This window comes from Serpula lacrymans (assembly GCF_000218685.1).
Source record: "Serpula lacrymans var. lacrymans S7.9 unplaced genomic scaffold SERLAscaffold_13, whole genome shotgun sequence".
NCBI classification, from domain to species: domain Eukaryota; kingdom Fungi; phylum Basidiomycota; class Agaricomycetes; order Boletales; family Serpulaceae; genus Serpula; species Serpula lacrymans.
The window spans coordinates 341,473-367,819 of record NW_006763302.1 but is presented as its reverse complement, the minus strand read 5'-3'; the positions used below and the strand labels follow the sequence as shown (position 1 = coordinate 367,819).

General features: G+C 46.7%; 10 protein-coding genes across 10 annotated transcripts; 7 read left to right on the top strand and 3 right to left on the bottom strand.

Moving 5' to 3' along the window:
• Nucleotides 1-93: 93 nt before the first annotated feature.
• SERLADRAFT_417769 (uncharacterized protein) lies at nt 94-3,402 on the bottom strand (the record flags this gene model as incomplete). The annotated part of the gene is made up of 9 exons (XM_007322459.1): nt 94-1,612; nt 1,663-1,752; nt 1,809-1,881; nt 1,936-2,091; nt 2,152-2,699; nt 2,756-2,876; nt 2,933-3,107; nt 3,168-3,255; nt 3,309-3,402. The coding sequence occupies 9 exons, from the start codon at nt 3,349-3,351 to the stop codon at nt 180-182; spliced, it is 2,727 nt and encodes a 908-aa protein (XP_007322521.1).
• Nucleotides 3,403-3,519: 117 nt separating this feature from the next.
• Nucleotides 3,520-4,414, top strand: SERLADRAFT_476844 (uncharacterized protein; the record flags this gene model as incomplete). The annotated part of the gene is made up of 4 exons (XM_007322458.1): nt 3,520-3,587; nt 3,652-3,791; nt 3,861-4,066; nt 4,126-4,414. 4 exons carry the CDS (start codon nt 3,578-3,580, stop codon nt 4,184-4,186), a joined length of 417 nt encoding a protein of 138 aa, XP_007322520.1.
• A 286-nt stretch (nt 4,415-4,700) lies between these two features.
• On the top strand, nt 4,701-8,066 carry SERLADRAFT_476841 (uncharacterized protein; the record flags this gene model as incomplete). The annotated part of the gene is made up of 11 exons (XM_007322457.1): nt 4,701-5,171; nt 5,231-5,497; nt 5,561-5,588; nt 5,638-5,694; nt 5,746-5,930; nt 5,995-6,177; nt 6,231-6,252; nt 6,316-6,402; nt 6,454-6,541; nt 6,594-6,720; nt 6,774-8,066. 11 exons carry the CDS (start codon nt 4,859-4,861, stop codon nt 6,980-6,982), a joined length of 1,566 nt encoding a protein of 521 aa, XP_007322519.1.
• Nucleotides 8,067-8,897: 831 nt separating this feature from the next.
• SERLADRAFT_476840 (uncharacterized protein) lies at nt 8,898-10,181 on the top strand (the record flags this gene model as incomplete). Its single annotated transcript, XM_007322456.1, has 3 exons — nt 8,898-9,374; nt 9,437-10,115; nt 10,146-10,181. Coding segments are annotated over 2 exons (696 nt in total), but the record flags the coding sequence as incomplete, so codon positions are not given.
• Nucleotides 10,182-11,142: 961 nt separating this feature from the next.
• On the top strand, nt 11,143-12,089 carry SERLADRAFT_351869 (uncharacterized protein; the record flags this gene model as incomplete). Its single annotated transcript, XM_007322455.1, has 7 exons — nt 11,143-11,169; nt 11,226-11,307; nt 11,361-11,374; nt 11,430-11,522; nt 11,578-11,652; nt 11,723-11,751; nt 11,894-12,089. The coding sequence occupies 7 exons, from the start codon at nt 11,143-11,145 to the stop codon at nt 12,087-12,089; spliced, it is 516 nt and encodes a 171-aa protein (XP_007322517.1).
• Nucleotides 12,090-12,889: 800 nt separating this feature from the next.
• SERLADRAFT_399491 (uncharacterized protein) lies at nt 12,890-13,851 on the bottom strand (the record flags this gene model as incomplete). The annotated part of the gene is made up of 3 exons (XM_007322454.1): nt 12,890-13,413; nt 13,481-13,589; nt 13,686-13,851. The coding sequence occupies 3 exons, from the start codon at nt 13,810-13,812 to the stop codon at nt 12,972-12,974; spliced, it is 678 nt and encodes a 225-aa protein (XP_007322516.1).
• A 221-nt stretch (nt 13,852-14,072) lies between these two features.
• Nucleotides 14,073-15,862, bottom strand: SERLADRAFT_476832 (uncharacterized protein; the record flags this gene model as incomplete). Its single annotated transcript, XM_007322453.1, has 10 exons — nt 14,073-14,356; nt 14,415-14,506; nt 14,587-14,933; nt 14,995-15,006; nt 15,063-15,106; nt 15,162-15,187; nt 15,247-15,320; nt 15,385-15,480; nt 15,537-15,696; nt 15,759-15,862. The coding sequence occupies 9 exons, from the start codon at nt 15,656-15,658 to the stop codon at nt 14,204-14,206; spliced, it is 966 nt and encodes a 321-aa protein (XP_007322515.1).
• A 1,452-nt stretch (nt 15,863-17,314) lies between these two features.
• On the top strand, nt 17,315-20,746 carry SERLADRAFT_417762 (uncharacterized protein; the record flags this gene model as incomplete). Its single annotated transcript, XM_007322452.1, has 7 exons — nt 17,315-17,452; nt 17,554-17,650; nt 17,726-18,300; nt 18,369-18,891; nt 18,965-19,741; nt 19,797-20,191; nt 20,327-20,746. Coding segments are annotated over 7 exons (2,832 nt in total), but the record flags the coding sequence as incomplete, so codon positions are not given.
• Nucleotides 20,747-20,769: 23 nt separating this feature from the next.
• Nucleotides 20,770-21,762, top strand: SERLADRAFT_476824 (uncharacterized protein; the record flags this gene model as incomplete). Its single annotated transcript, XM_007322451.1, has 1 exon — nt 20,770-21,762. The coding sequence occupies one exon, from the start codon at nt 21,074-21,076 to the stop codon at nt 21,482-21,484; it is 411 nt and encodes a 136-aa protein (XP_007322513.1).
• A 278-nt stretch (nt 21,763-22,040) lies between these two features.
• On the top strand, nt 22,041-24,951 carry SERLADRAFT_452632 (uncharacterized protein; the record flags this gene model as incomplete). The annotated part of the gene is made up of 9 exons (XM_007322450.1): nt 22,041-22,205; nt 22,259-22,788; nt 22,862-23,069; nt 23,129-23,255; nt 23,494-23,613; nt 23,664-23,929; nt 23,980-24,101; nt 24,185-24,615; nt 24,669-24,951. The coding sequence occupies 8 exons, from the start codon at nt 22,041-22,043 to the stop codon at nt 24,195-24,197; spliced, it is 1,551 nt and encodes a 516-aa protein (XP_007322512.1).
• Nucleotides 24,952-26,347: the final 1,396 nt, after the last annotated feature.

Sequence of the window (26,347 nt, the reverse complement as noted above, 5' to 3'; positions counted from 1 at the left end):
ACACCTTTATAATCACTCAAATTGTACAGAACCACCGAACGCTGGTCTGCGAGGTCGCTTCTGTGTGCCCTCAAACGGAAATATATCTCATCGACATAAACTCAAGGAAAGTATTATATGGCATGAAGCATGGATTGTACTCAAAGGACTACGTGGAAATCTCATTCTATTCTTCGTACTTAAGCAGGAGCACCAACACCCTGAAGCGCTTGCTGTCCCGACTGAGGACCTTGCGCCCTTTCTCCATTTAATCTCATTCCCGAAAATTGGTTGTGTAATGAATGATACTGTGACTGCCAGCCTTGAGGGGGAGCTTCACCTCCTGGGTCTGCGGCTACAGGGGGTCGACCGTCTTGAGGAGGGGCATATACAGAACCATTATCGCCATATTGTGATTGGGACATATATGGCTGCTGAACAGGCTGCGGAGCGTATTGGGACGGCACGGGCGTGGGATCGCCGGTTTGGGCAGGCGGCATATATTGTTGCTGTTGATGTGAAGGCGATGCACCCTGGGGGCTATACTGAAGAGGGGCATGAGCAGAGACAGAATGCATCACCGACTGCCTTCGCATCATGCCCTGCGGAGCAGGCTCATTGATTTGCTGAGCCTGAACCCAAGGACCAGAACCAACTTTCGGACTATGAGGCGAAGACGATCCGGCACCGACGTACTGATTAGCTTGCACATTAGAATTTGCAGGAAGGTTATCTCGATGATAAAGATATGAAGGTGATCGACCTAGATTTTGAGCGCCATAGTCTGTCTGTCCAGCGGCTGGAGGCGACGGCTGATTTGCATATCCATCACTAGTTTGGAACGTTGGTCCCTGATTGGAAGGTATGGGTGCCGAGGCGGGATCTTGATAGGTAGATACTGAAGTGAGTTGTGCTACAGGGTCTTGAGAGGGGTATGTGGACTGCTCCGCTTGAACAGCTTCACCATGATGCTGAGGTTCGGGCCCCACGTGCGCAGGATCGTCGGTTACTCCAGGAACAGAGATGAAGTACACTGCACCAGCTTTATCGTTGCCCCCCTGAGCATAATACGCTGCCCATGCCTGCACATTAGGGTCCGCATACGTGCCATTGGGATCATAGACATAAGGAGGGCCGGATTGCTGCGCGGGACTCTGTGCCTGCTGCTGCGGCTGTGTTTGCACCTGTGCTTGTGCTTGTACTTGGGGTTGCAAATTTTGAGAGTACTGTAGTTGCTGCGGTGGTGCCTGCAGTTCAACTGGCTGTGCATGAGGTGTGGCTGTCGCGTCGCTCTGATCAATTGGCTGCTGTCGAGGATATGGGGAAGGGGGCACTCCGTACGGCACGTTTGTGGGTGGAATGCCATAAGGTTGTCCAAAGCCAGGTTGTGGAGGAGTATAACCATTGTGATCACCGTAAGACTGAGCAGGAACTTGTGGATTACCCTGATACATGCCCTCTGGATACTGGCTTACAGGCCCAGGATATGCACCGTATCTGTTCTGATCATACGCTGCAGGGTTCCAGGCAAACCCTTGTGGAGTGGGCGCATAATCTTGACGAGCACGAGAATCGGGTCTTGGCTGATACTGCGATGGAGGTGGGTTGCGGTAGTTAGCTTGAGGATCATACACTGAGGGAGTAAATGAGTAAAGATTTCGTCCACCAATAAAGCACACCAACTTCCAGAGTGCCTTGCAAGGCTTTCTTCCATCATACGATCAAATATACTACGAGCCTTCACAAAGGTTTCGTTCATGGATACGAGATCAGCTATAGAGGCCATAGTCAGAAGGTATAGGGAGTTAGGAATGTGAATAGCTTCATACCCCTTTTCTGACTGTACTTATCGATCAGCTTAACAATCTTTGGTCTTAGTGACATACTAGACCGATATAGCTCCTGTGTATATGCTTGCCGTCAGATATTAATCTTACACTTGAATTATATGCGCACTTGTATCTCTTCATTATCAGCGAGATTATCCTTTGCGGGGTCCAAAGACCGCAACAGCGTCAGAAGCCTGTCGATGTTCGCAGTCTGTGCAAAGACTGCAGCTTCTTGCTCCGCTTCTTTCGCGAGTTCTACCGCTGTAGGCTCCGGCAAGTGTTCCTGGGTAGATATTTTTAGAGTTTGTTATTATCACGGATAAAAAGTGAGTTGGATACGGACCACATAATTCACAGGGAAGATGCCAGTCCTGCCTTTCAGTTGTCCTCTCCACCAGTCCTTGTAACCGCGATCAACCACTTTGATCACGTCGCCTTTCTCAAAAGCAAGTTCACCAGGCTCCGTAGGCTCGAATGTATGCATAGCACGGACGCGCGTAATGATTGGGATAGACGATGCACTCTGCGAAGAAATAGAAGTGGTAGACGCTGAAGCAAGGGAGGCAACAGATTGGGTAGCAACGGGGGTTTGGACTTTGGGAGATGGTGTTCGTGCGGGGACGTATCCGGAATGATATGTCGCTTGAGAAGCAGCCTGCTGACGTGTACCTGAGGCGGGTACTGCTGAGCTAACTGCAGCATTCCGACTAGAACTTCCAGACCCAGAGCCACCAGCACCACTCGATGAAGAGTTTTCAGCCCACTGATTACGCCCTCCCTTGTCACGCACTGACATTTCCAGTACCCTCTGCAGCTCTTCTTCCTCTCTTCGGCGGACTTCGTCATCAACAGTGGGAGGAGGAGGCTCTTGAGGAACTTCGAATTTGTAGTCTTGAGAAACAGGACATAATTAGCATCTTACTATCATATAGTTCACAAATACTTACTCTTGGCTTTCAGATTATTGTAACATTCTTCCATTATCCCTAGTGAGGGATCCTTTTCAAATTCAGCGGTCCATAAGGCAATGAGGGAAAGTGCCCTTCGTCGAACTTTTTCGTGAGTTGTCTGGACATGCATATGATCAGTTCATAGCTTCATCTCAAGTATATGGATCCACGTACTCGATCGGTGATCAGTTTCTCTAGAGCTTGAGTGTATGCGCGAGATGCCAATTCACGATGCAGCTCAACACCGCAGTTTTTGGACAATGATTCAGCTAATGACAGAGCGTACAGCTGTACGTTAGGACTGCGATGAGTCATTCGCTTGAGCACTGCGGCGATGACATTTCGTGCCCTGGATGGACATGATGGGTAAGGGTATTGATGGTAGAAGATAGGGAAGTGCAGAACTGACCCTTGTTCTCCTTCGTCCTGAACTTTGTCGCATAAATTCAGAATAAGTTCCCAGTTCTCGCTTGTAAGATTCTCGTCCGTCGTTTTGCCTGTAGTGAAGTGTGAAATCAAGATGATTCTGAGAGCTTTCTGTACATCTTACCAACAATCTCATCATAAGGATTGGCCTGCCCGCCTTTAAACATTATCCGACGATATTATGAGCGTTATATAGCGGGTTGTGGGTTTGGTTCTGCGCAGAGGATAGACAGGTAACGAAGGGTCGATATGTATACTGCGGAGGCGGTGTCTGCAAGGATCGTGGCTGCACTCCGCGCAGTAGCCCGAAGAGGCCACTGCCGAAACCGCAAACAGCCGCAAGTCTGTTTCGTATCGACCTCTATACTATAGGTTCTTTCTTGTATTCCACTCATGGCCAAGGGTAATTCTATGCTTTGCTGTATCTTGTTCATTCGCGTTGTTGACTGAATGCATGTCGATATCAGTTCCACGCAATTTTCGGCTTTTAGAGGAGCTTGAGAAGGGCGAGAAAGGGATCGGAGATGGCTCGTGCTCATACGGACTGGAGGATGGCGACGATATCATGATGAGCAATTGGAATGGAACAATCATCGGGCCAGGACATGTAAGTTGCAAACATCAGACCTAGTTTTGACCCTCATCGTCTTCATCCACTTACTCTGATATGGTGCAGACGGTACACGAGAACCGCATCTACAGCTTGAAGATTTACTGTGGCGAATCGTACCCGGAAAGGCCCCCTACTATTCAGTTCATCTCCCGTGTCAATCTCCCCTTTGTTAACCAGACTGACGGGAAAGTTGATCCTCACAAACTCCCAGTTCTTTCTCAGTGGGGCAGGAGCAGCAGCATCGAGACTATTCTTGTGGAGATCCGGAGGTGAGTTTTTATTTTCGTTAGGTTGCACATGGCTGAACAGCACTTCACCTCTGTCACAGGGAAATGGCATCTTTCAATAACCGGAAGCTCCCTCAGCCACCGGAAGGCAGCACATTCTAGACAGCGTTCATGTTTTGTTGGAAGAAGAAGTGAAGAGTCCCTCGTATAAAGTGTTTATCAACAATTGTGTTCTAGCATCATCCCAAATCCTGTTGTTTTCTTAGTGGTTTCTTATTGCGATACATAGTTTTCACCAGCATTTATTCTTACAGAAAATTACAGCAAAAGACTATCGCGATACCATTCTTTATGCTGCGACTGCTGATAAGACTTTCTTCTAGCTTGTTCAGCATATGTGCACAATCCCTGGAAGGTTTGCAAGCAATAGAAGCTTAGCGTTATGCTCACATTCTCTATAAACGCTTGGTCAAGGTCGCACTTAGGTGTGTATTTATCTCTCTTTCTTTAGTTCATATCACTGGCATGGGGTCACTGCCCAGATGGACAAAAAAGCGCTAGCGTGGTTGATGCTGCTTCTAGCACCCTCGGCCCGACGGCTCTAGCTGGACAGTCGCTATTTATGTCACGTGGCTAATCAGTATATTTCCATCTGGTCTTGTCTCTGGGAAGCAACAACGGCATGTGGTACAGCACTTTCATGTGGTACACGCAGACAGTTCCCAGGAAGGTACGTACTATTTAAACAGAATCAGAACAGAGATAATGTTTTCAGCTCTCTTGGATAACGAGCGCGAACCATCGTCTGCGAGGCAATCCCAACGTTTGGTTTAAATGGCTTCCCCTAGGTTATTCAAGTTCCTCCTTGCGCCTTTGGCGTTGAGCTCTATGGCTCTTGCTGCTATACCAAACGCCATGCTCAGAGGCCGTCCTTCTCTTCCAAATGTTCCCGCACCCGCAGGTCCGTTCATGGATCGCAATGGAACGACATTGCCACCCATTGACACCGTGTATTACTTCGACCAACTGATCGATCACAACAATCCGGGTTTGGGGACATTCCAGCAACGATACTGGACAACTTGGGAGTTTTACGAGGCTGGGGGTCCAATTATTTTGATGACTCCCGGTGAAACCGACGCAGATGGTATTGTAAAGCCTTGCATTACATTTCGTTTTGAACTTATGTAAAATTCACTTTCGCAGGATATGAATCTTATTTGACCAACGAGACCGTGAACGGTCTTATTGCTCAGCAACAGAGCGGCGCGACTATTATCGTCGAGCATCGGTTCTTCGGCCTGTCTAATCCTTATGACAACTTGACTTCGCAAAGTCTCGAACTGCTCAATATCCAGCAAGCCATTGACGACTTGGTCTACTTTGCCCAGAATGTGGATTTGCCTATGCCAGGCGGCGATCAGGTCAAGCCTGATCAGGCGCCTTGGGTTTTAATTGGAGGCAGCTATTCTGGTACTATTTTTCAATGCGAAGTTTGAGTGATCACTTATGCGTATATGCGTGTGTGTGTGTTAGGTGCATTGACGAGTTGGACCATGGTTAAGTCAGTACATCAGTCAAGATGCAAGCATTCTCACTCACTCCATTTCTAGCAAGCCAGGTATCTTCTGGGCGGCATATGCTTCTTCTGGAGTCGTCGAAGCTATCACGTAATGTTGCGCGCTTCATCGCCTTCTGCTGATGTTGATATTATCCCTTAGTGATTACTACGGCTATTTCACACCAATTCGCGAATACATGCCCCAAAACTGCTCCGCTGACGTCGAAGCAGTGATCGCTTACCTTGACCAGAGCTACGCGAATAACGACACTGCTGCAATCGACTCACTCAAATCGGCATTTGGTTTAAGTGGGCTATCCCACATCGATGATTTTGCCTCCGCATGTAAGTCAGCAACTGTGCTGGTTCATGATGTCTCTTTTTAGTATCATAACTTACGTCTTTGCAGTGCAAGACAACTTGTTTGACTGGCAATCCCTTCAACCAGACGTTGGACCTGGAGCGATGTTCTTCCAATTCTGTGACGCTCTTGAAGTTGATAATGGCATAAGCGCAAATGCATCAGGTTGGGGACTTGACCATACAATCACTGCATGGGGCTCATTCTGGAACACTACCTACTATGCTTATGGTGAGTAAACGAGTATAGTTGCTAAGAACGCCTAATGATTGGATTATATCCAGTTTGCGGAAGTGTCGATGCTGAGTGAGTAGTCTCACAGTACACGCTCATTGTCATTCACTCATCGCCCTCATCACCTCTATTAAGGGAGTGTCTGGGGACTTATAACACCACATCGTCTTACTACACCAGCACAGCCGTCAACAATGCTAACCGTTCGTGGTTCTGGATGGTGTAAGTTCACACAATAGTGACTGTTGGGCAGGGTTGACCAGTCTATTTCAGCTGCAACCAAGTTGGCTACTACCAGGTCGGCCCTCCTGAAGGTCAGCCTGCTATCGTAAGTCGCATTATTCAGCCTATATACGAAGAGGTAAGTCGTGTTCATCAAGGATGAATTTTCATGATTGAAATCACTTGGGCAGAGGCAATGCGTGAACATGTTCCCTCAAGCATTCAGTACACCTCCCACACCCACCGTCGAGCAAACAGATACAGATTATGAAGGATGGAACGTGGAAGTTGACCGGCTCTTCTTTGCTAATGGCCTTCGTACGTCACTTCTTTATCTTAATAAACAAGGCTCTGATTGTATATTCTAACAGGTGACCCTTGGCGTGAGGCTACCGTCTCCGCAGATGGCCTGAACAAGCCAAGCACAGACACACAGCCCATCTATGAGGGTGATGGATTCCATTGCTCCGATCTCATCACTGAGAACGGCGTCGTTGATGATACCATCGCGAAGGTACAGACTGCCGGCCTCTCATACATGAAAACTTGGCTCTCGCAGTGGAAAGCACCAACGTCATAAGGGTGATTTCAGGAGGATATCAGGTTTCATGATACCTTTATAAGTGAATATTCTTATTGGTGGTATATATAGGCATCTGAACGGAAGGCTTCACATTTTTAAGTGTAGTATGGTAGTTGTGAAAGTGGACACTGGGACGGAATAAGATGACATCAAAAATATTGCCTAACAACACAGGAATGTTTCTGCGCTGCAGGAACGGTGGTCGAGAAAACGAGACGTCGTATAGTGCGAGTAAATGTAAGTAAATTTCGTTGTCGTGAAAAGAGGCAGCTCAGCGCACAGAAATTGGTATCATAAATAAGAAATACAATTACCACCACAACCTCCAGCGATGAGTCCCAGACCCCAAGACCCACTAATGTGGTATATGGAACATGAATTCTGCATCCACTTGTTCAAACCGGTGAACAATGATTGTGGCATCGGCTTTAGATAGTCCAAGCTTCTTGTGTAGCATGGCTCGTAATTCTCCATGAGAAGGAGACCGTGAAGTCACAGTGCGTAGAAATTTGGCTATCCGCACGAACCACGTCCTCCCCTCCGGTTTCCATGGGCTCGAGTTCCCGCAAAACTCCAAAATTAATCGTCGCACCTTCATCTGCGAACTTTCGTACCTCTTCTGATACACAGCATGTAGTCCTAAGGTCGATGTGATACATGCATGGCCTGCGGGGACAATACCAGCACTTTTGAAATACCTCTCATTTTCCGTCCACCAGCTATCCATCGAATGTTCTTGCTCAAGGCCGTTAACCACGAGCACAACAGGCACCTTTCGCGAACAAAAGATGTCGTTGAATAGTTTCCAGTTAGATTGCACAGTGGCGGTAATTTTTCCACGCATGCAGAAGATGAGTAACTGCACTCCGCCCAACTTCTCAAGCGACCGGACGAGTCGATAACACTTCTCAATGGCCTCGAGATATCCGGCTTTCCCTAGCTGAGGTTCGTTCATACCCATGGTATCGAACAAACGGAATGGACGGTGATCGATATTGACCTCGTACTCCATCGAGTCAAGCGTGCATCCTTCAGCCCCGCTAGATATATCTGCTTTCTGCGCCCCCGCAATCTGGTTGAGAAGGGAGCTTTTTCCAACACCCGTTTCTCCAAATATTATGACGTTTGGTGGGAAAGAGTTGACAACCATGGCCTGTGAGATGGTTGTGATGGCTGATGTGACTCGGTTGAGCAAAAAACATTTTCATTGAAGTTAGAAGACGCACTTTACAGTCGAGAAAATATGGGGAAACGGAGTAGAAAATACGTAAATTAAGGTCTGTGTGTAGTGACCACAAAGTGAGGTTATCAAAATCTGAATTGCGATGCTACACTAACAAACTGTTTTAATACCCGTCATGATCAGGAAACACGTGGGGAAGGGTATGATAGGCCATGGCGCATAACGGCTCACTCACGTCACTTTCAAGAAGAAACTGTAGTAGGAAACCACGACTTTCGCTCCTATCTGCAGCTTTCCGTGCACAGCCAACTAAGTTCACTTTCTCAGCGCCTCTTTACTTTTCTAAAGGGTAGTTCAGGGATCAGTCTACGTCAATATGAAAAGGCACGATGTGAACACACCTTTCCCACTACCGAATGCTTAAATAAATTACCCCTATATTAGGCGCACATTCATCGTAATGTGATAGGGGAGGCTTAGTGTAATGATAGCTGCCCGCGGTAAGTGGAGGTTTTTAGCGCTAATGTTGATCATGGGCCGGAGCTTCTTGATGTGATGGCAGGCGAAAAAACGTCGTAAACTATGTATACCACTAAGCATATGACCTTCGTGGCACCTTATCAATAAAAGCCCCCAGGCACCCACTGACAGCTACCTGAAGCAGAAGCTGGGGGTTGCACTTGAACCTTGTGGTCTCATGGTAGAGCTAACAATGGGGATAGCGTTCCGCATCACACATCTAATTGTTTGTTTAAGTACAACATCATTATAATCGGTTCGATGTGAAAATAATAGTCACCATATAAGGAAGCTCAATGACCTGAACAACAATAAGTACAGCTACTAGTGCATACTTTAAGATGACACTAACGAGTTTACTTCAATAAATCCTGACCCCGAAAGGAACAGTATGAAGCATTTAATTCACAGACTACAGCAATCCGTGCGGACAACACGTGGTCATAAGCTCCAAGTTATATAGCGGAACAATTGAGACGAACCATATCAACGGCGTTTAACCTGTGAAAGGATATCAAGGCAGCGTACTAGCAATAACGCAGGAGAGATCTTACCCATCACCCTACAACTTCTAACCCAGTAGCCACATCTACGCAAAGTGGCTAATAATATGGTTTGTCGATTCACTCGAAATGGAGTGTCCGAACTAATATTCCACTCCAGGCGAAGAGGGGCAATAAAACAAAACCTGAGGCGAGAAATGGCCATGAGGCGTGTTCAGCTCGCACTTATGAATCGCTGATATACTCACATTATGTCAATAATGCATGCAGATAGCAAAAAACGTCATAATTTTTGGAGAAACTGGCGCAGGGAAAAGCTCTCTAATCAACTTGATCGCGGGGGAGAGGGTAGCAGAGACATCCAGCAAGGCCGTAGGATGCACGTTTGATAGCCAATGTTACAAGGTGAAGGTCAATCAAGGCGAATATTTTATCTGGGACACCGCAGGTCTGAACGAAGGGATTCATGGGACTGTGCCAGGACCAGCGGCACTAGCGAGCATGAAGAAGCTCCTTCGAACCCTGGCTGACGGGGAAGGTGTCAGTCTTCTCGTTTACTGCTTTCGCGGACCGCGGGTCAGGAGCGTACTGCTCAAAAACTACAAACTTTTTTATTCTGCTATCTGCAGAAAAAAAGTTCCCATTGTGGCAGTTGTAACCGGTCTGGAAAATGAATCGGATATGGATCGATGGTGGACAGAGAACCAGATGGTTTTCAGGAAGAATCGCATGTTTTTCCACGACCACGCATGCGTGACCACACTCGGAGACGGTAACATCACATCCGATGCTTTTAAAACTCGTTACAATGATTCACAGACCAAAGCCCAAGTCCTCATACAAAGTAGCTGTCGCAGTAAACCTTGGAAACTTTCAAGCAAGAATTGGATCGAGGCTACTCTTGGTGACGTTCGTTCCATGATTTCGCCAAGATGGAACGGAGAAAACGTGTCTATATCCAACGTAATCGCATGCGACATTACCCACGATGGTGTCAAGAGGGGTAAAGGGGGAAATGTTCGGAGGCTCTCGATGAGTGACGATGTAGATGACATTTGTGTATACCACATGAAGGAGCTGGGTTTACAATCAACGTCTAGGAAATCGATCAAAGGTTGTCCAAAACGAATTCACCTGCTGGTCGCATACATAGAAAGCGAAACCGAACGTCCTGCGGTCGGAAGGTTCGAAGCCTTCTACAGATCATGTGGAGGCACATATATACCAGTGCTCGTACTGGTGCGAGCCAATTATCCATACATTAACTCGTTGCCGCCGCCCGTGAACGGCGTAGAGACGCCCGCTGTTGTACACAGTATAGACGTCTACGGAACGGGACTCATGGATACACCCCAGGCTCGACAGTTGATCAGGGAGCTATGCCTTGATCTTCCAGGAAGAAATGCGAAGGCCAACTTTTTCTTGTCCTGCATAACAACGAAAAATATAGAGTAATGACAAAGCGCATGTACAAGTAGTGCATGATCGTTGACGGTCACATAGTTGAACAACTTTTAAGTTATGGTGTTAATATTTGATTTCTTGCTGATTATATCAACTTACATTATTTATTAGATTTATTTGAAAGAACAATTATGTTTTACTGTACTCGGAGAATATGTCAGTGTACATAGCCCAACTTCGTAGTTACTCACGAGGGTTAATCGTCGAGATAACAATGAAATCTCATACGGAAGGGGGCTGAGTATCTTGGGACTAGACAAAGCCAACCTTGTCTGAATGTTGTTAGGGTCGACAACGAACACTGGATGCGAGTGACAGAAAGAAAGATTACCTAAGCAACGAGCACCGGTTCAATTCGGTAAATGCTCGGATTGTTTGGCCTTATTTATGGAGGTGACCTGGGACGGCCGGCTGCTCTGAGCTCAGTACAGTCACCACCCTCATCCACATCCCGTCCCAACCTCTAGTCCGTTGTCCCCCCCACCAATATGGCAAGCAAAGCCGCGCAAAAGCGTGTAAGCATTTGTTCATGTTCTAATACATGCCATATCAATCAACATTCTTTGTGTAGCTTACCAAGGAGTATGTCAGCATGCAGAAGGAGCCTCCGCCCTTCGTTTGGGCAGTTCCAGACGAAAAGAATATACTCACATGTACGCCCGCCCACAAAGTTGTTTTTAACATGTACTCAGATGCACGATCACAGGGAATTATCTTATCGTATGCCCCTTCGTCCACCATTGCCACCAGCTTTATTGACGCTCTTCCTCCGTAGCGAGGACCCCCTGATTCACCATTTGCCGGAGGAGAATACCATGGGGTACTACTTTTTCCTTCTGAGTATCCTTTTAAACCCCCTGGCATCAAGGTATTCCATCTTCAGAAGAAGAAGAAATAGAATTCCTACTGATTTCTTCTCCAAGATGATGACTCCTTCTGGACGATTTCAACCTGACAAGAAAATCTGTTTCTCCATGTCAGATTTTCATCCGGGCTCGGTAAGCTTATATTCAACCCTATGTCACTTCCCTTGTGACTTAATTACTCGGGTTCCTTACGTTGTTTTAGTGGAATCCTGCTTGGAGTGTTGCCACTATGTAAGTCGACAAACGATCTACACATCATCAGACCTGTTCGGTGTCTATTGCGGGCCCCGTGAGCAGATATCTTGATACTACCTCTTGATTTGATGTGGCCAGATCGCAAGTTGTTCATTGACCGACTTTGTTCTATACCTAGATTAACTGGTCTTTTGTCCTTCATGTTATCTGACGAAATGACGACCGGATCCGTAACGTCCACTGACGTGCATAAACGGTCGTTTGCCGCACGAAGTCACGCATGGAATCTGACACAACCTAGGTTTAAGGAGGCTTTTCCTGATGTGAGTAATTTTTTTTCTTTCTCGTACAACGAGATGTCGACAACTCCGTGATGGTTTCTGCACTTGATGATGTGCATCATCCATCGACAAACTCAACTTCACTTATCATCATCTTACCATCTATAATCTTTCTAAGAGCTATGCTGATGCTTACATTTTTACCCTGCACAGCACTGCACTCTCACGGCAAGAGATCTTCCCAATATGGGCGAACGCGAGCGAGGAAAACCAGAAATTCCAGTTGTAAACCCAGACGATGTAAACACGTCCCAAGTGACGAGAAGACCATCCACCGCACATCCTTCCTCTAATACAGGAAGCGGCGTCGATACTGAGCCGCGAGTCAGGAATGATAAGGTAGCTGAGACGAACAGTGGTACAAATTTAAATACGAACGGAAACACGACGCCAACAGGTTGGACCGCATCTTGGCGACAAGTAATATGGGAGAAGTGGAGGTGGGGTGTTCTAATTGCACTCGCTGTGGTTGTATCCCGGATTTCATCGGGTGCTTAAAGCAGTTGCTGATGTTCAATCATTCTATCTGGTCTTTGTCCTTTTCTTCAAAGTGTTCTGGTTGGTTTGGATATATTATTATCAGGGTATCGCGGAGGCAGATTGGAGGGTAGGTGTGCCCTTGGCTGATCACCGATCCATGGTTCAATTCAGGGTGTCAGCGTTTACACGAAGCCTTTTATTTCTGCAGATATCGCAGACACATTCACTCTCCTTTATTTCATGCATTTGATGATCTTTGTCTTTCTTTCTTGATAATGTCATATGAATATAACGTACGCTGTCATCATTGTACTCTAGAATTGTCTTATCTGGGCCATGAATCAGTTACGAAAAATCTGCGAACAAAAGAGGCTACGCATACTACTATTACTGCTAATACTGGCCATGATTCACGGTTTACGACATATCCATATCTCATACTTTGACAATGGACCCAAGTGTGCCTTCCTGAGGCTCTTCCCATAATGTCCCAACAGGATGGTGAACACTGTCCAAGATAGATTGCACATGAACCCAGACATCCTGTGAGACCTCCTTTTGAGTTCTACCAGCATCGATCTTCACCCAACGAGCTCCCGCATGCGTCATTTCTTTCTCGATCCTCTCGAATACTTGCCTCACGTCTCTCTGGACCTCCTCCTGTTCATACCTCTCTGTGCCGTAACCCCCACGAGCCTGTGCAATGTCGGGCTCGATATCAAGAAACATTGTCAGATCTGGCGCGGGCAAACCGACATCGGGTGCTTGGCACCACTTGTATGACAGACCTTTACGTGCTGAGAAGGCAATACCGGAGAAAGCATAGCGGTCCGCAATAATGGTTGTGCCCTTTTCAAGATGTGAGGATATTGTAGACCTAGAGAGACGCGATTTGGGCTTTGAGCTGAATCATAAAGAAAAGAAAGCGATCGTAAGGAACATACGCTAGTTCCCAACGGTTTGCAGAAAAGAGCAAATGGATAGCGCGATCGTCAAGATCAGACTCTGACCGCAGATACGAATCAATCATTTTCCCGATCGCTGTCCTGCGATCTAATGCAACCATGTAGCATAAAGTATTAAAGCGAGCGAATATGTAAATTGTGAGTATTAAACACGATAACTGTACGGTGAAAGTGTGAGGCTAACCGGGAAATTTGAATAATTCGACGGGGAGACCAAGGCTTGTAAGATGGTCACACAAGATTGACGCTTGAGTGCTCTTTCCGGATCTATCAAGACCTTCAACGACGATGAAGGGTGCACGCCTAGTCATGGTTTTATACTGTCAAACTAGACGACGCATCACAGCAAGATGCATGGCACCATATAGATCGCGAAGTGGCACTCCAAGCTGAGTGAGGTTCAGCCACATCGTTATCTCAACTTGAATATACAGTTAGGAGCCTGAGTGTACTGTAGTGACTTATAATACAATAACATATATGGTAAGCTCGTCCAGGCTCTCATTGTGGCCGCCTTCAACGCAGGTTTGGCGGGCGTAGATCTGATTGTAAGAACTTGAACACTTTGTCCAGCTGAAATAGGATGATTCAGAAGTGCCATCAATAATCAATAATCCTGTCCTGTGTCATGCTATATTACATTTATCTTTCAGCTAGGCAATCTGCTACAGTATTGCCTGATGCTGGATATTCTTCCATCTATTAGTTATTAGTATCGATAACCGAGACGAGCACGTCCAATGCGGCAAGCTGGCCCCAAGAGATCATCGACGATGGACCGGGTCCTGCCCAGGCAGGTGAGTACCAGATAGTGCCTCCGCTGTTGGTCGATGCGAGATTGGCGAGGGCATTGTACTAGATAATAGCACGATTGATGAGGAATGTATACTATAAAGTATTGTTGTAACCATACCTGGACGTCGATGTAACTTTGAATCAGTGTTTGTAAGGCGCTGTTGCCTGAGTTCCTGGTGTAAGCTTCATGCAAAGCCCGGATGAGGACAGCTAATATGGACATTTGAAGCGGTTAATTAAGGGCGTAAGTACCGCATCGTTAGAAATATAGGCATGACTGATGAACGAACATTTGAAGCCAACGGCATCATTATCAGCGCTGACATCCGCACCCTCTGTGATGATGCCGTTGTTGCCTTGCCAGGCTGTTGTGTGGGTAGCACCAGAAACTGCATTTGCTAAGAGTCCACTCCAGGCTGAGTTGCTTTGTGCAAGCACGGCCACACCCTCGATGAGCTTCCCGCTGTTGTACGTGAAAAGCTCTGTGGCGGCTGAGCGAGAGCAGTCTTGAGCATCAACCGTGTCAAGGGCAAGGTAGTCAGAGTTAAGGTTGACATTCTGTATCCACGTGGCGCTGAGCTCAGCAGCAGTTGTATAGGTACTATCGCCAGTAGCTTCGCCGAGGAAGGCAGATAGCCTAGGAAGAAAAAATTACAGCATCAGCTTGATATTCAGATGAAGACATGATAGACACTTGCGTCATGTAGAGTCTATGGGTAAAAAAGGACATTAGATAAAGCTAGACACAGCACACAGTTAATCATACCCAGTAGTAACAGAGTTGACGGAAGTGTCATCAGAAGTAGGTCTCTACAATGAGATCTCAGTTGGATTCTAAGCAAGGAAAAATATCAAAATAGTTTACCCAGAACACACCACCTGCCATAGTTGCTGTTTATTGTCACAAGGTATGAGTGCGAGCGGTTCGAAAATGCAGGAGGTATACATACCGCCGCAGGACCCTTCGATGGCAAAGCTCTTGGTGGAAATACTTCCTGCAGCTGCATTGGCAGCAGAGATGACACTATTGACAATGAGGGGTAAGTTATGCAATGTATATGGGGTAGGTCTGCAATAAAACGACGTACTAGTTCGAGACGTGTTGCCAGGTCGCGATAGCGTTGTTAAGGAGGCCTTGGTCACCATAGGCCCTATATCCGTAATATGCTGCGGTTGCCCACCATCTGCACCGGTGATTCGTTAGCATTTACATATCAAGACTATTCTGGATAATGCTCACAGTGCATCATCATTGTAACCGTATTGATCATAGTCAGAGTAGTCGCTGAATGCCTGGTTCAGTCCTTGTGTTACGATGGCTTGGTTGGTCGTGGTTCCTGCAACGTGGTCGTCGTTGGCCATCGCAGAGAAGACATTACCACATTGCCAGTATCCGAGACCTAAACAGTGATAACGGGTGATGAGCTAGTGGAGACAGGAAATGACATGGGGGAAGACATACCGCTAAATTCTGCAGAGGAAGTGTCCAGGGAGGGGGTTAACGTGTTGATGGTATTTTGGGCGAGAGTGATACGGTCTGACTTCGCGACTGAAGTGCTAGTGCCCTGATTGCGGTTATTCAGAAATGTAACAACGTAATAATTTGGATGGGGATACTCACCGACCAAGTGGATGGTACACTGAGATCCTGGGCAGCCACAAAAGGCAAAATAACTGCGAGAATAGCTAGCGCTTTTAACATGTTGTCTTTTTACTGGGATAGAAATTCTCTTCTGAAGGGAATGGGTGGGCAATCTTGGGTAGGATTTTTATAACACAAAAAGCACGGCTAGTATTGAACGGTCGTCATACAGACATGAGGGTATTCAGATCATGATTGGTTCTGAATCAAACGCATGAGCATATACCACGAGACTTGCCACGAGACGCATCGGTAGGTAATGTAACTGGTGACTTTCGTGTCAGCATGTGCAAGAGACTCGTGGGGAGAGCGCATGGTGCATGGCAGAAGCTTAAGGCCGCGACGAGACGTGACTGCCAATTTCCGCCATGGTGAACACAAGTGCGTACAAGTGTGTGACATTTTGCGTCGGACTTGACGAGGACAAGGATGATTGCGGACCTTTTTGAATCAGAAGCTGTAAGGCACCATCTGACACCTGTCGCACAGCTTTTAGGACTGCAGCAACTTGGGGGTGCACGTCTACTGTAATTCCAACAAGCATACCATATAAGCACTATATATAGTTACCCACGATATAGGATCGACGTTACCTCTGGTAATTGTCTGTTGAGCATCTCCTCGAAGAGAAAATTATGATCTAGTGGTATTAAGTTGTTCAGTCGAGTTCGGTCACTTGAACATCTGTTGCCGAATTCGAAGGAAGGTAAAATCCAGATCACATGGTGTTCAGTATTTGGAAAGGGAAACAGGCCCGGAATTAAAGGCCTTATGACCCCGAAAGAGGACAAACGATAAGAAGATCACAAGGAAGTACAAGTTGTGCAACAAGGCGTTACATGAAAGCTCGTATGAGCCATTATAAAGGATCGCAAGCCTGTCAATTTGCTCACGATGCATTCACGCACTTGAGCAGCTGCGCTTCTGAGACGGACAGGGGGGGCTTGGATCGAGGCACGAGTTACAACGTGAATCTTAACTCACTGATAGGTAGGGTATAGTGGCGACTTCTTGGACATGCTATACTCGCTACGGGTATCATACCTACCAGAGCACCTGAGTATATCGAGATGATGATGCTAATGATACTAATGGACTTACCTTGCATATGTAGCAAATGCATAAGTGAGCTTCATCTATGGTCGCACATACTTGTTATGTGGCAAAATTTCTTCTCTATCGTGTCAATGATTCGAATCTTCGCGAAGGAGAAAACACACTGACTCCTCCCGGTTAGGTCTTGCAATATTTAACACCAAGCGAAGAGCACATACACTCTGATGGCGATTTGAGCATAGTCAAGGAATGTCTGGTTTTCTCGTGCATGATTCCACAGACATGTTCAGGTCTAGACTCCCAACGATAAACCAGATAATGATCATTCCATGACGTCTATGTTCATCTCCCGAAGCAAATAAGAAGGATACGCGCGCATCCTGATACCGATACCAAAATTCCACTAATCCAGAATGTATAGCAACTGTACTAGCCTGAATCGGTGGGAGCAACTGCTCGTAAGAAAGAGTAACCGATCCTAGGCTCAGACTCTGGATCCTGCCTAGTTGTGACAGATGAAAATTTTGAGTGAAGTGTGAACTTACGTTATTTTCCATAGCTATATTTACCCTCCTCCTCTACCATCAGTGTACCCGAAGTCAAAGGAGCCCGTCGTGGACGAGGTCGTGATATCGATGGGGTTGTGGGCCCAAATGGTACGATTCTGTTACATTTTTAGTAACAATTGAGGCCTAAAATGAACTTTAAGTGCAAATATTGAAGACTCATAGTTTCATCCCAAAACCATTACGCTACTTTCCAAATTAGGGTCGTTCCGGTCGACGTCCACCACGACGAGCAATACCTTGTCCACGGCGTTCCCAACGACGACGACAGCCCTATCATCAACACGGTCTCTGTTGACGGCCACACTTTCCTTGCTACAGGCTCGTCCATTATGTCTTCTTCAGCTATTGCATTTCCTTCTACCGATTCCGCCTCTCACATTCCGCCCGCACCCATACCTCGCCCTCCGCATCTCCCATTTAGACGGATTTCGCTCCCTAGCGCACCCAACATAGCGCTTAACAGGCACTCGGTCGTGAGCCTTGCCTCCTTTGACTCGCTCCTCGAAGAGGGCAGTCATACTTCCTCTAACCTTTCGCCTGCTCTGGCACCAACTGCCATCTTGCGTAACGCTCAGAAACATAAAAGTCATCTACCGCCTGTAGATCACGCGCGTAGAAACCGTAGAAGAACAGGCGTACATATTGATGAGATGAGACTTGCAAAACGACGGAGAGTCATTCATGAATTTTATGATACCGAGAGGACCTACGCCGATGGGTTGGATCTTATTTATTCAGTAGGTCTCAGTCTAGTTACGTCTACTTTGCGCCGACTTCAGAACTTATTGTGATTTTTTTGTCATAGCATTTCCTGACCCCAATCATCGAATCCCTTGATACGGCGCACCCTTTACTTTCACGCGTGGAGCTCACAGCAGTGTTCTCAAATTTTATCGATATCTGGAACTTTCACCGCTCGTTTCTTACTTCTCTCACCGCATTTATTTCCCCTTCTTTAACGACTTTGTCTTCCCCTTTGCCTTCTTCACCCGCAAATCCTGTGGAAATTCCACCCCTGTCCCCCCTTCTCCTCGCTCATTTCCCTTACCTCTCTCTATACACCCCATTTATCACGTCATTTTCTACAACTATATCCACTTTAACAACACTTTCAACTGTCACCTCTCCACCCACCGCTTTCGCGACTTTTCTCGCGAAACAAGAGTTGCATCCTCGTTGTGCAAACTTTCATCTTCGCGACTGGCTTCTCACAATCGTTCAACGTTGTCCGCGGTACCTCCTCCTCCTAAAAGACCTCATAAATTGTACCGACCCTGACGATCCAGAATATAGGCGGCTTGAGGAAGTACACAGGCTTGTGAGTAAAAGTGAGTTCGCACTTCAGCTGGTACTATTTCTCGCGTTTTAAGGTTCCGCATTTATGTCACTCTTCTCGTCTAGTCACAACATCCCTTAATACATCTCTGTCCACTCATTCCCAAACTCTACAATTACTTGCCATCCAGCGGTCTGCTACAAATCTCCCATTTCCACTAGTAGCTCCAGGCCGTACGTTCGTCAAGCGGGGGGCGTTGCTTCAGATTGAATCTAAGCCAGCAAGTTGGTGGAGCGACGTGAGGGGATCTGTGACATCCCTTCAACGCGAGTTCTTACTTTTTTCAGACTATCTAATATGGCTGGAAGGTGGAGAGAGGGAATCGATGTGGGATGAGGATGGTAGGATAGGAAGGAATAAGTCAAAGGGTTCTGGCTCAAGGGACCCAGATGAGCAGCAAAATGGTGGTAGAGGCTCCAGTTCAATCCCAAACGATAACATTCTTGTAAAGAAGCAGACGGGAACTATGATGGAACGCAGCAGGAGTAAAAGTGAAGCCGAACTAGAAATGTTAAAGGCACATGTTGCTGCGCACGAGAAGGTCACCGGCCCTAATCTGGAGCCTGTGGGCGCGAGTTTATCCCCTCCTATACATTTTACACCATCTGCCCCCCACGTTGCAAATGGCCCGGTCACCGTTGTTCCTTCCCCCCGGAAGAAGAAATCACAAACACCTAGTCAGGCCCAAAGCAATTCTAATACGGGAGACAAATGGGTTTGTAAGGGAAATTTGAGCCTAGTGGACGTAGAGATTGTTGTGGGTTCTTCATCAGGAAGAGAATGGGGTGAGGAGCGCCGCTTTGAAATCCTGAGCCCTGAAGGATCATTCACTGTGTACGCTGGTAAGTGGTTACTTCTGTCGGAGTACTGCCCTTCTTTACCTATTGAAATGCAAAGAATCCACGTCTGCTCGAGATGCTTGGACGGATGCCATCCGCGACACCAAAGCATCTCTACTTATATCTCTCAATGCGATACACCCTAACTCGACACTTACCTCATCCGCCAGTACAACGCATCTCAGGAGAAGTCTACAAGCTCTGCCACATTCACCTCGAACTGTGGATGAATCTAGTCGTGGAGGATATTTTGCACCGCACTTGTTGCGATCGGACCCAGCACACGGAAAGAGGACTGTTAGACACCATGTTGAGCATTATGTTCCGCCTGTCTGGATTCCTGATGCCAAAATATCGAGCTGTATGCGATGTGGTCAGGCATTTGGATGGAGAAGGAGGCGACATCACTGTCGACTATGTGGAAGATGCGTCTGTGCAGGATGTTCAGAAAAGGTGAGCTTGTGTTGCATTTTTCTTTCGTCTATATTTCGTCCTCCCTATCTTGACATCACTGTTTGGGGCATGAATACCTTACTTTTATGTTCTGTTCTGTCCAACTCGCGGGGCTGATGAGTATGGTACATATAGACGTTTTTTATAGCAGACCCCACGTCTCCCACATCTTCGAATTCGGGGAAACCAGCCCGCGCTTGCGATGAGTGTTACGAAACAGTATTTCCGCCCCTTTCGGAACCAGTTACCTTGTCCGAAGGCGTCTCTGAAAGCGAGGCGTCCTCACCTTTCCCCCGATTGACCTCACCTCCCACACCATCACCCGCAGCTGTCTCACCCACACTTGCATCCTTCCCTACATGGTTGTCTATACCTTCTCGTTCAAATTTCGCACCGGAGCCAGAGGCACTCATGGCAATCGAGGAATACTCTGCATCAGGCAGGAACATTTCGAGCGGCAGTCCGTCAAAGCAGGAGTTATGCATGTTGAGGGGAAGTCCGTCTAGACGTGATATTTACACTGAATCATATTATGGGAACAGGGCTTCACCTCGGCGCCCCCTGCATCGTATTGAAGACAGCGCAGACGATGCTGAACTCGAAAATGATAGCTTCTTGCGCGATGAGACCCACGAACGTGAGCCTTCAGACGGTGAAATCATCCGTTCGTACTCGAATGATCAAGCTCCAAGCGTTCCACCAGTACGCATCAGAGTAAAACCACCCTCGCGTCCTCGAAGCTACTACGATATTCTGGAAGATTTTCATGGGCGTGAGCGGAGTATTGCCCAAAGTTTGAGTCGGGAACAAAGCATAGGGCAGGAACAGAGTTTGACTTCAAGTGTTGTACCGAGTCCGAGCGTGTCGCATTTCACACACTCGATGGCCGAAGTAAAGCAGGACGCCATGTCAGGGTCAGCACCTCTACCTCTGAACGGCATGCATGAATTGCCGTTTGCGGGGCCCGCAAGCGGATCGTCTACACCTGGGGGTAAGGGCAATACACCGCGCAGAAACGAAGACACGGCTCGTCGGCATAAAAGATTTTCTCTTCCTGCAGTCGCCCTCCAGACGACGCCAGTCACGGCTCGGGCTAATGCCACCGGGAAAGGGCTTGCGAAAAGGTTCTCTTTGGTCCTCGGGTCTGGGGCCACAGAGGGTGAACAAGAACATGTGCCTAGCCATGGACAGAAGGAAGTGAAGCAGGGAAAGGTGGTGGAACGTGGTGTGGCGGCGACAGCTCTGTATGAACTATTGAGGGGGAGAAGAAAGGGGAAAGTGGTGGCTGGCTAGGAGTGTTTTTATGGTGATATCGCGGACCGTTACTGTAGCTTCTCTGGACCATATCTGTATTTGAGGGGTCCAAGTTGGAGGGGTGGCTGTATTTCCTTTACTGTTACTGTCATTCTATCTCCGAAATGGTATAAAACCTGCATTTTCTGGCAAGTATATCCATGTGCTCTCATTGTTATTCTGAATGTGGGTTATTTTCATAGATTTACATTTACTCAGAATTTGTTGTCGAGGAGCTCACCTGAAACTTTGAATCTGTAGACAACCCTAGATTGGTGAAGTTGTTTATTTGTTTCAAATTATATCGAGTCGAGCCATCTTCACCTATTCCCAGTATATCGATTCTCTGACAGTACAGTAACAACGTTGGCACGTAAATGTGAACTGTAAAGGGCTGTACGATACGACCTTGATGTATAGAGCTTGGTAAAGTGTGATTTCCCGAATAGGAAAGCAGTGCAAAAAGTGGCAAATCTGCTTTTCGTTTTCGAAAATTTATCACTTTCGCTCTTGATGGCTACTCTTCTTCCTCCCCCAAAACGCGTGAAAGTGTACCATGGTATTCCCGGAACCAGAGCAAGAACAACCCAAACCCTCTCCAAATATCGTTGTGCAGTTTGTTGCAGAAAATGACGGCCAAGCAATTGCTCCTGCTGTCAACCTCCCCTCCAATGTTGCTCGTGATGCACTCGAGGCTCTGGTTAATAATATAAGAAAAAAAGTCTGTTCGCAAGTACTAATGTTGTTCTCAATATTAATCTGCATGATTTAAAGGACGATGACGACGATGCCATTCCGTTCTCATTTTATGTGACTCTCCCAGCCGATGCAGCCACACCATCAAATGCACCAACCCGCATCGTTATCTCAAAATCCATCGAATCCGATGTCCTCAATCATCCTTCCCACGCTTTCACCCAAGAAGATCTCCTAGTAGTCCACTGTTCTCCTCAGTCTGTATTTAAAGTCCGCCCAGCAACTCGCTGCTCATCCACGCTCTCTGGACATACCTCACCCATCCTTTGCGCATCATTCTCGCCCACCGGAACGCTGTTGGCAACGGGCTCAGGGGATACGCATGCAAGGCTGTGGGATCTAAACACAGAGACCCCGTCGCACGTGCTCAAAGGGCATACAGGTTGGGTGTTGTGCGTGGAATGGGAGCCGAGAGAGCGAAAATTGGCCACTGGGGGGCATGACGGACATGTTAGGTTATGGGACCCAAAAACTGGAAAGGCAATCGGCGACGTGATGAAAGGACATTCAAAATGGATCACCAGCCTTGCCTGGGAGCCCGCACACATGTAAGTCCAGTCTCTGTCGTCATTTTTTCATCGGCACGCAACGTTCATCACTCAATGTTGCCTATATGCGCAGAAACTCAGCTTCTCCGCGTCTCGCATCTTCTTCAAAGGATGGCACTGTACGTGTCTGGTCTGTGGCGACCCGCCGTCTCGAGTACGCCCTTGGCGGGCATACAGCCAGCGTAAACGTCGTGAAATGGGGCGGAGGGGGAAAAGGTAGGCGAGGAATACTCTACACCGCGTCAAGCGATCGTACAGTCAGAGTATGGGATGCGAATGGCGTAAGCCCCCTCCATCCGAGTCATTTTTGTGAACGCTGAATTTATTCCCTGCATGATAGGGTAAACAACTACATGTTCTAAAAGATCACGCTCATTGGGTCACCACACTCACACTCAACACCGACTTCGTCTTGCGTACGGGCCCATTCGATCATACTAATAAGCGGCCGAGTGACGATGCTGAAGGTGTGTTATTTTGCCCTCTAATTTAAGACCTTGTTAGTTAGCATTTATCACTATGTTGTAATGTGGATTCATGTGAAACGTTCCAAGGATTTATGCACTACTTTGCTGCATATATCTAACCCTTTTGCACTTCCGCAATTATATCATCTGAAGCTGTCATAGCTGTTGTTCTTTCCTCTGGTCTCATGTCTGCATATCTCTTAAAGTACCTTCTGCTCACTCTTTCACCTTCATACAGCTCAATCCCTTGCTCTCGCACGATACGAAGCTCTTCTGGTTACAACGCCCGAGCTTCTCATAACAGGCTCAGATGATCATACACTCTTCCTTTGGTCGCTGTTTGGTTCATCTAGCGGTGGTAAGCAATGAAGCTCCTCAATCATTAGATTACCTTAGATTATCTCATAGATAAACCCCGCCCCCTGTCGAGGCTCACCGGCCACCAAAGGCAAATCGCGCATGTAGCATTCTCTCCAGATGGGCGGTGGGCTGCCTCTGCGGGTTGGGACGGAGCCATCCGATTATGGGATGCGTCCATACGTCCCGGTGACGACCAAGGTGGAAGGAATAGGTTTGTAGCGACTTTGCGAGGGCATGTAGGTGCTGTGTATCGCTTAGCCTGGAGTGCAGATTCGCGGATGGTAGTTAGTGCGAGTCGCGATTCTAGTGTAAAGGTATGTTTTTTCTAGTTTGTATTCCTGATGAGATTTACGGGAGACTCTAGATCTGGGACCTCAAAACTTACAAGCTTAAAGTTGACCTTCCCGGACATACTGATGAAGTGTACTGTGTCGACTTCGTTGCAGACAAGGTTGTGAGTGGGGGGCGTGATCGGACGATTAAAATGTGAGTTTCGTTTTGGATGATATGTCCTTTTCTTTAGATCTGTTCCGATGACTCATATGCACGGTGAACTTCTTTTTGATCAGATGGAAACATTAGCAAATATCCCTTCTCATAGATCAAAGTAGTCCCTACTTATCAAAATTACCCCTGCCCATCAAGATGTATCTATTCCTTATCTTCCTTTGTAAAGTTCTCCACACCGGTCGCATCAGACTTATTCCAGGTTATGGGCTATGCCTATCAGAAAATTCCTTGGTTTCAAGGACCAGTTAACACCCTGAGGCATTCTCATCGAAGACAACGCATATAATGAGAAGCTCAAGACGAATCGTGGGAAACACTCCGGATCACAGGCGGCCTTTATCGTTTTCTTAATAAAGGACTGTGTACTAATTTCCGATACCGAAGGGCAACATACAGTCCGTTGAATAACAGCAGTTATACCAAAGTCAAGCTGTAATCAAGGTGATTGAGCAAGTTCAGTCTAACAACCCACATCAAGAGCTCAAGCAAGGTGAGTCATATAACACTTTGTATATCGATCATCATAATAATTCGGATTACTAGCTTTAAACCCGTGGGAATAATTATGTAACGGATACGTGTTACTTCACATTTCCTTTTTCGTTTGTTTACCATAATTCTAACACTCTTTTATTGCTCGTAGAACTACTGTCGCTCATTAGTTTATTTAGATTTCCTTAGACTCCGACACCGATTCATGTATATAAGGGAAAGTTCAAACTCCAGGACCGCTGTTTCGATGCAGACAGTCTGATAACAAATGCATGGCAATGTGAAAATTAGTCATAGCTCTATCTGGTGACCTTGCAGTAAATTATTAACAAACACAAAGGAGAGGACTCATTATTTGTCAGTCAGTAATTCCAGGAGAACATTGATCTCCAAGTCAATGATTGATGCAGGTGGCCTTTTGTGACCATCAACAGAGTTGCTCCAACTTACTTTGATAAAGTTGGGATCAACCAGATGTGGTAATATATATAAGATCCAGGAGCGCTCACCTTTTCTGCATGAAATAACTTTTTGCTGTATGTGAGAGAAGTGTGATATATGTGTAATGGCAGTGGGACAAAGATAATGCAGTGTTACCAGTCCACGATGTTCGGATCCTCGAGGATATACACTGTTTTTGTATTACCTTTGATGGCCCCCTATTTACAAATGTTCAAAGCACTTATGGTCAGTTGGGTCTGCTCTATTATCCCATACTTTCCCACTAACACTCGGTACAATAGCGGTGCAAGTGTGTCCATCTTTTTGCTCTACTGTATCTTATAGAGGTTGTACGGGGGGGCTCCGACAGTGATGAAGGTTTCTCTGTCATTCCTGAACTATAATGTGTCTTAAGTGTACTTACATTCTCTCAACAGAATATTATAATCTTTGGAGGAACAGGAGCATGGAAAAGCTTCTTAGTAAACCTACTTTGATGATGTGACACATACTTCCAGCCAAGCTAATGGCTGCACCCTGGAGTCTCACAGCTACGAAGTTTTCATCGGGGAGAAGAGATTACAGCCTTTCAATATTATGGGTCTGAACAAGCCTAAACACCATAGTCAAAGCAAATCAACTCATTCATTGTCTCGAGGCGTTCTGTATGCGTGTGGGGAGAATCATGGAACCAACGGAGCAGAATTGGAGGCTCTTTCACGACATCTTATGTGACAAGAAAGTGTGAGGAATTGATTTTTCTTATTGTATTCCCATCATGTTGTGGTTATCCGATTCATTCCCTGTCTGTAACAACCGGTCTGGGCCAGTCTACACGTTGTCCCGGCAGCGGCCCTTTGTAGGGTTTTACACGGTGTCGATGATGAGAACTGCTGTTAGAAAACCACACACAAAAACAAACTAACACACAATCCTCCCAGATTCCACGGAACTTGTTTATGGGCTTTGCCTCCTAGAACAGTGGAGTGGTCTGGTTGTTCGTGGGGTGGTACATATAAAGATCCTTCAAAGTAAAACCCAGAGGTGTATGAGTGTGGGTTTTGAGGAGGAGGGATAGTTGAATTTATAGAAAGATAGGGGCTTTGTGGCGAGTATAGACGAGCACTACCTTGCTAATCGTAGCACAAGGTATGTTTGAGAACGACAATATGACGAGGTTCCCAGTGATAGCAGGCTCCTGACGCACAAACTGTAGTGCTCAGAAGGACTCTAATTGAAGGGGATGACAATCACTTTCAAAAGTGACGAGTGACAATGACAGCAGTTAA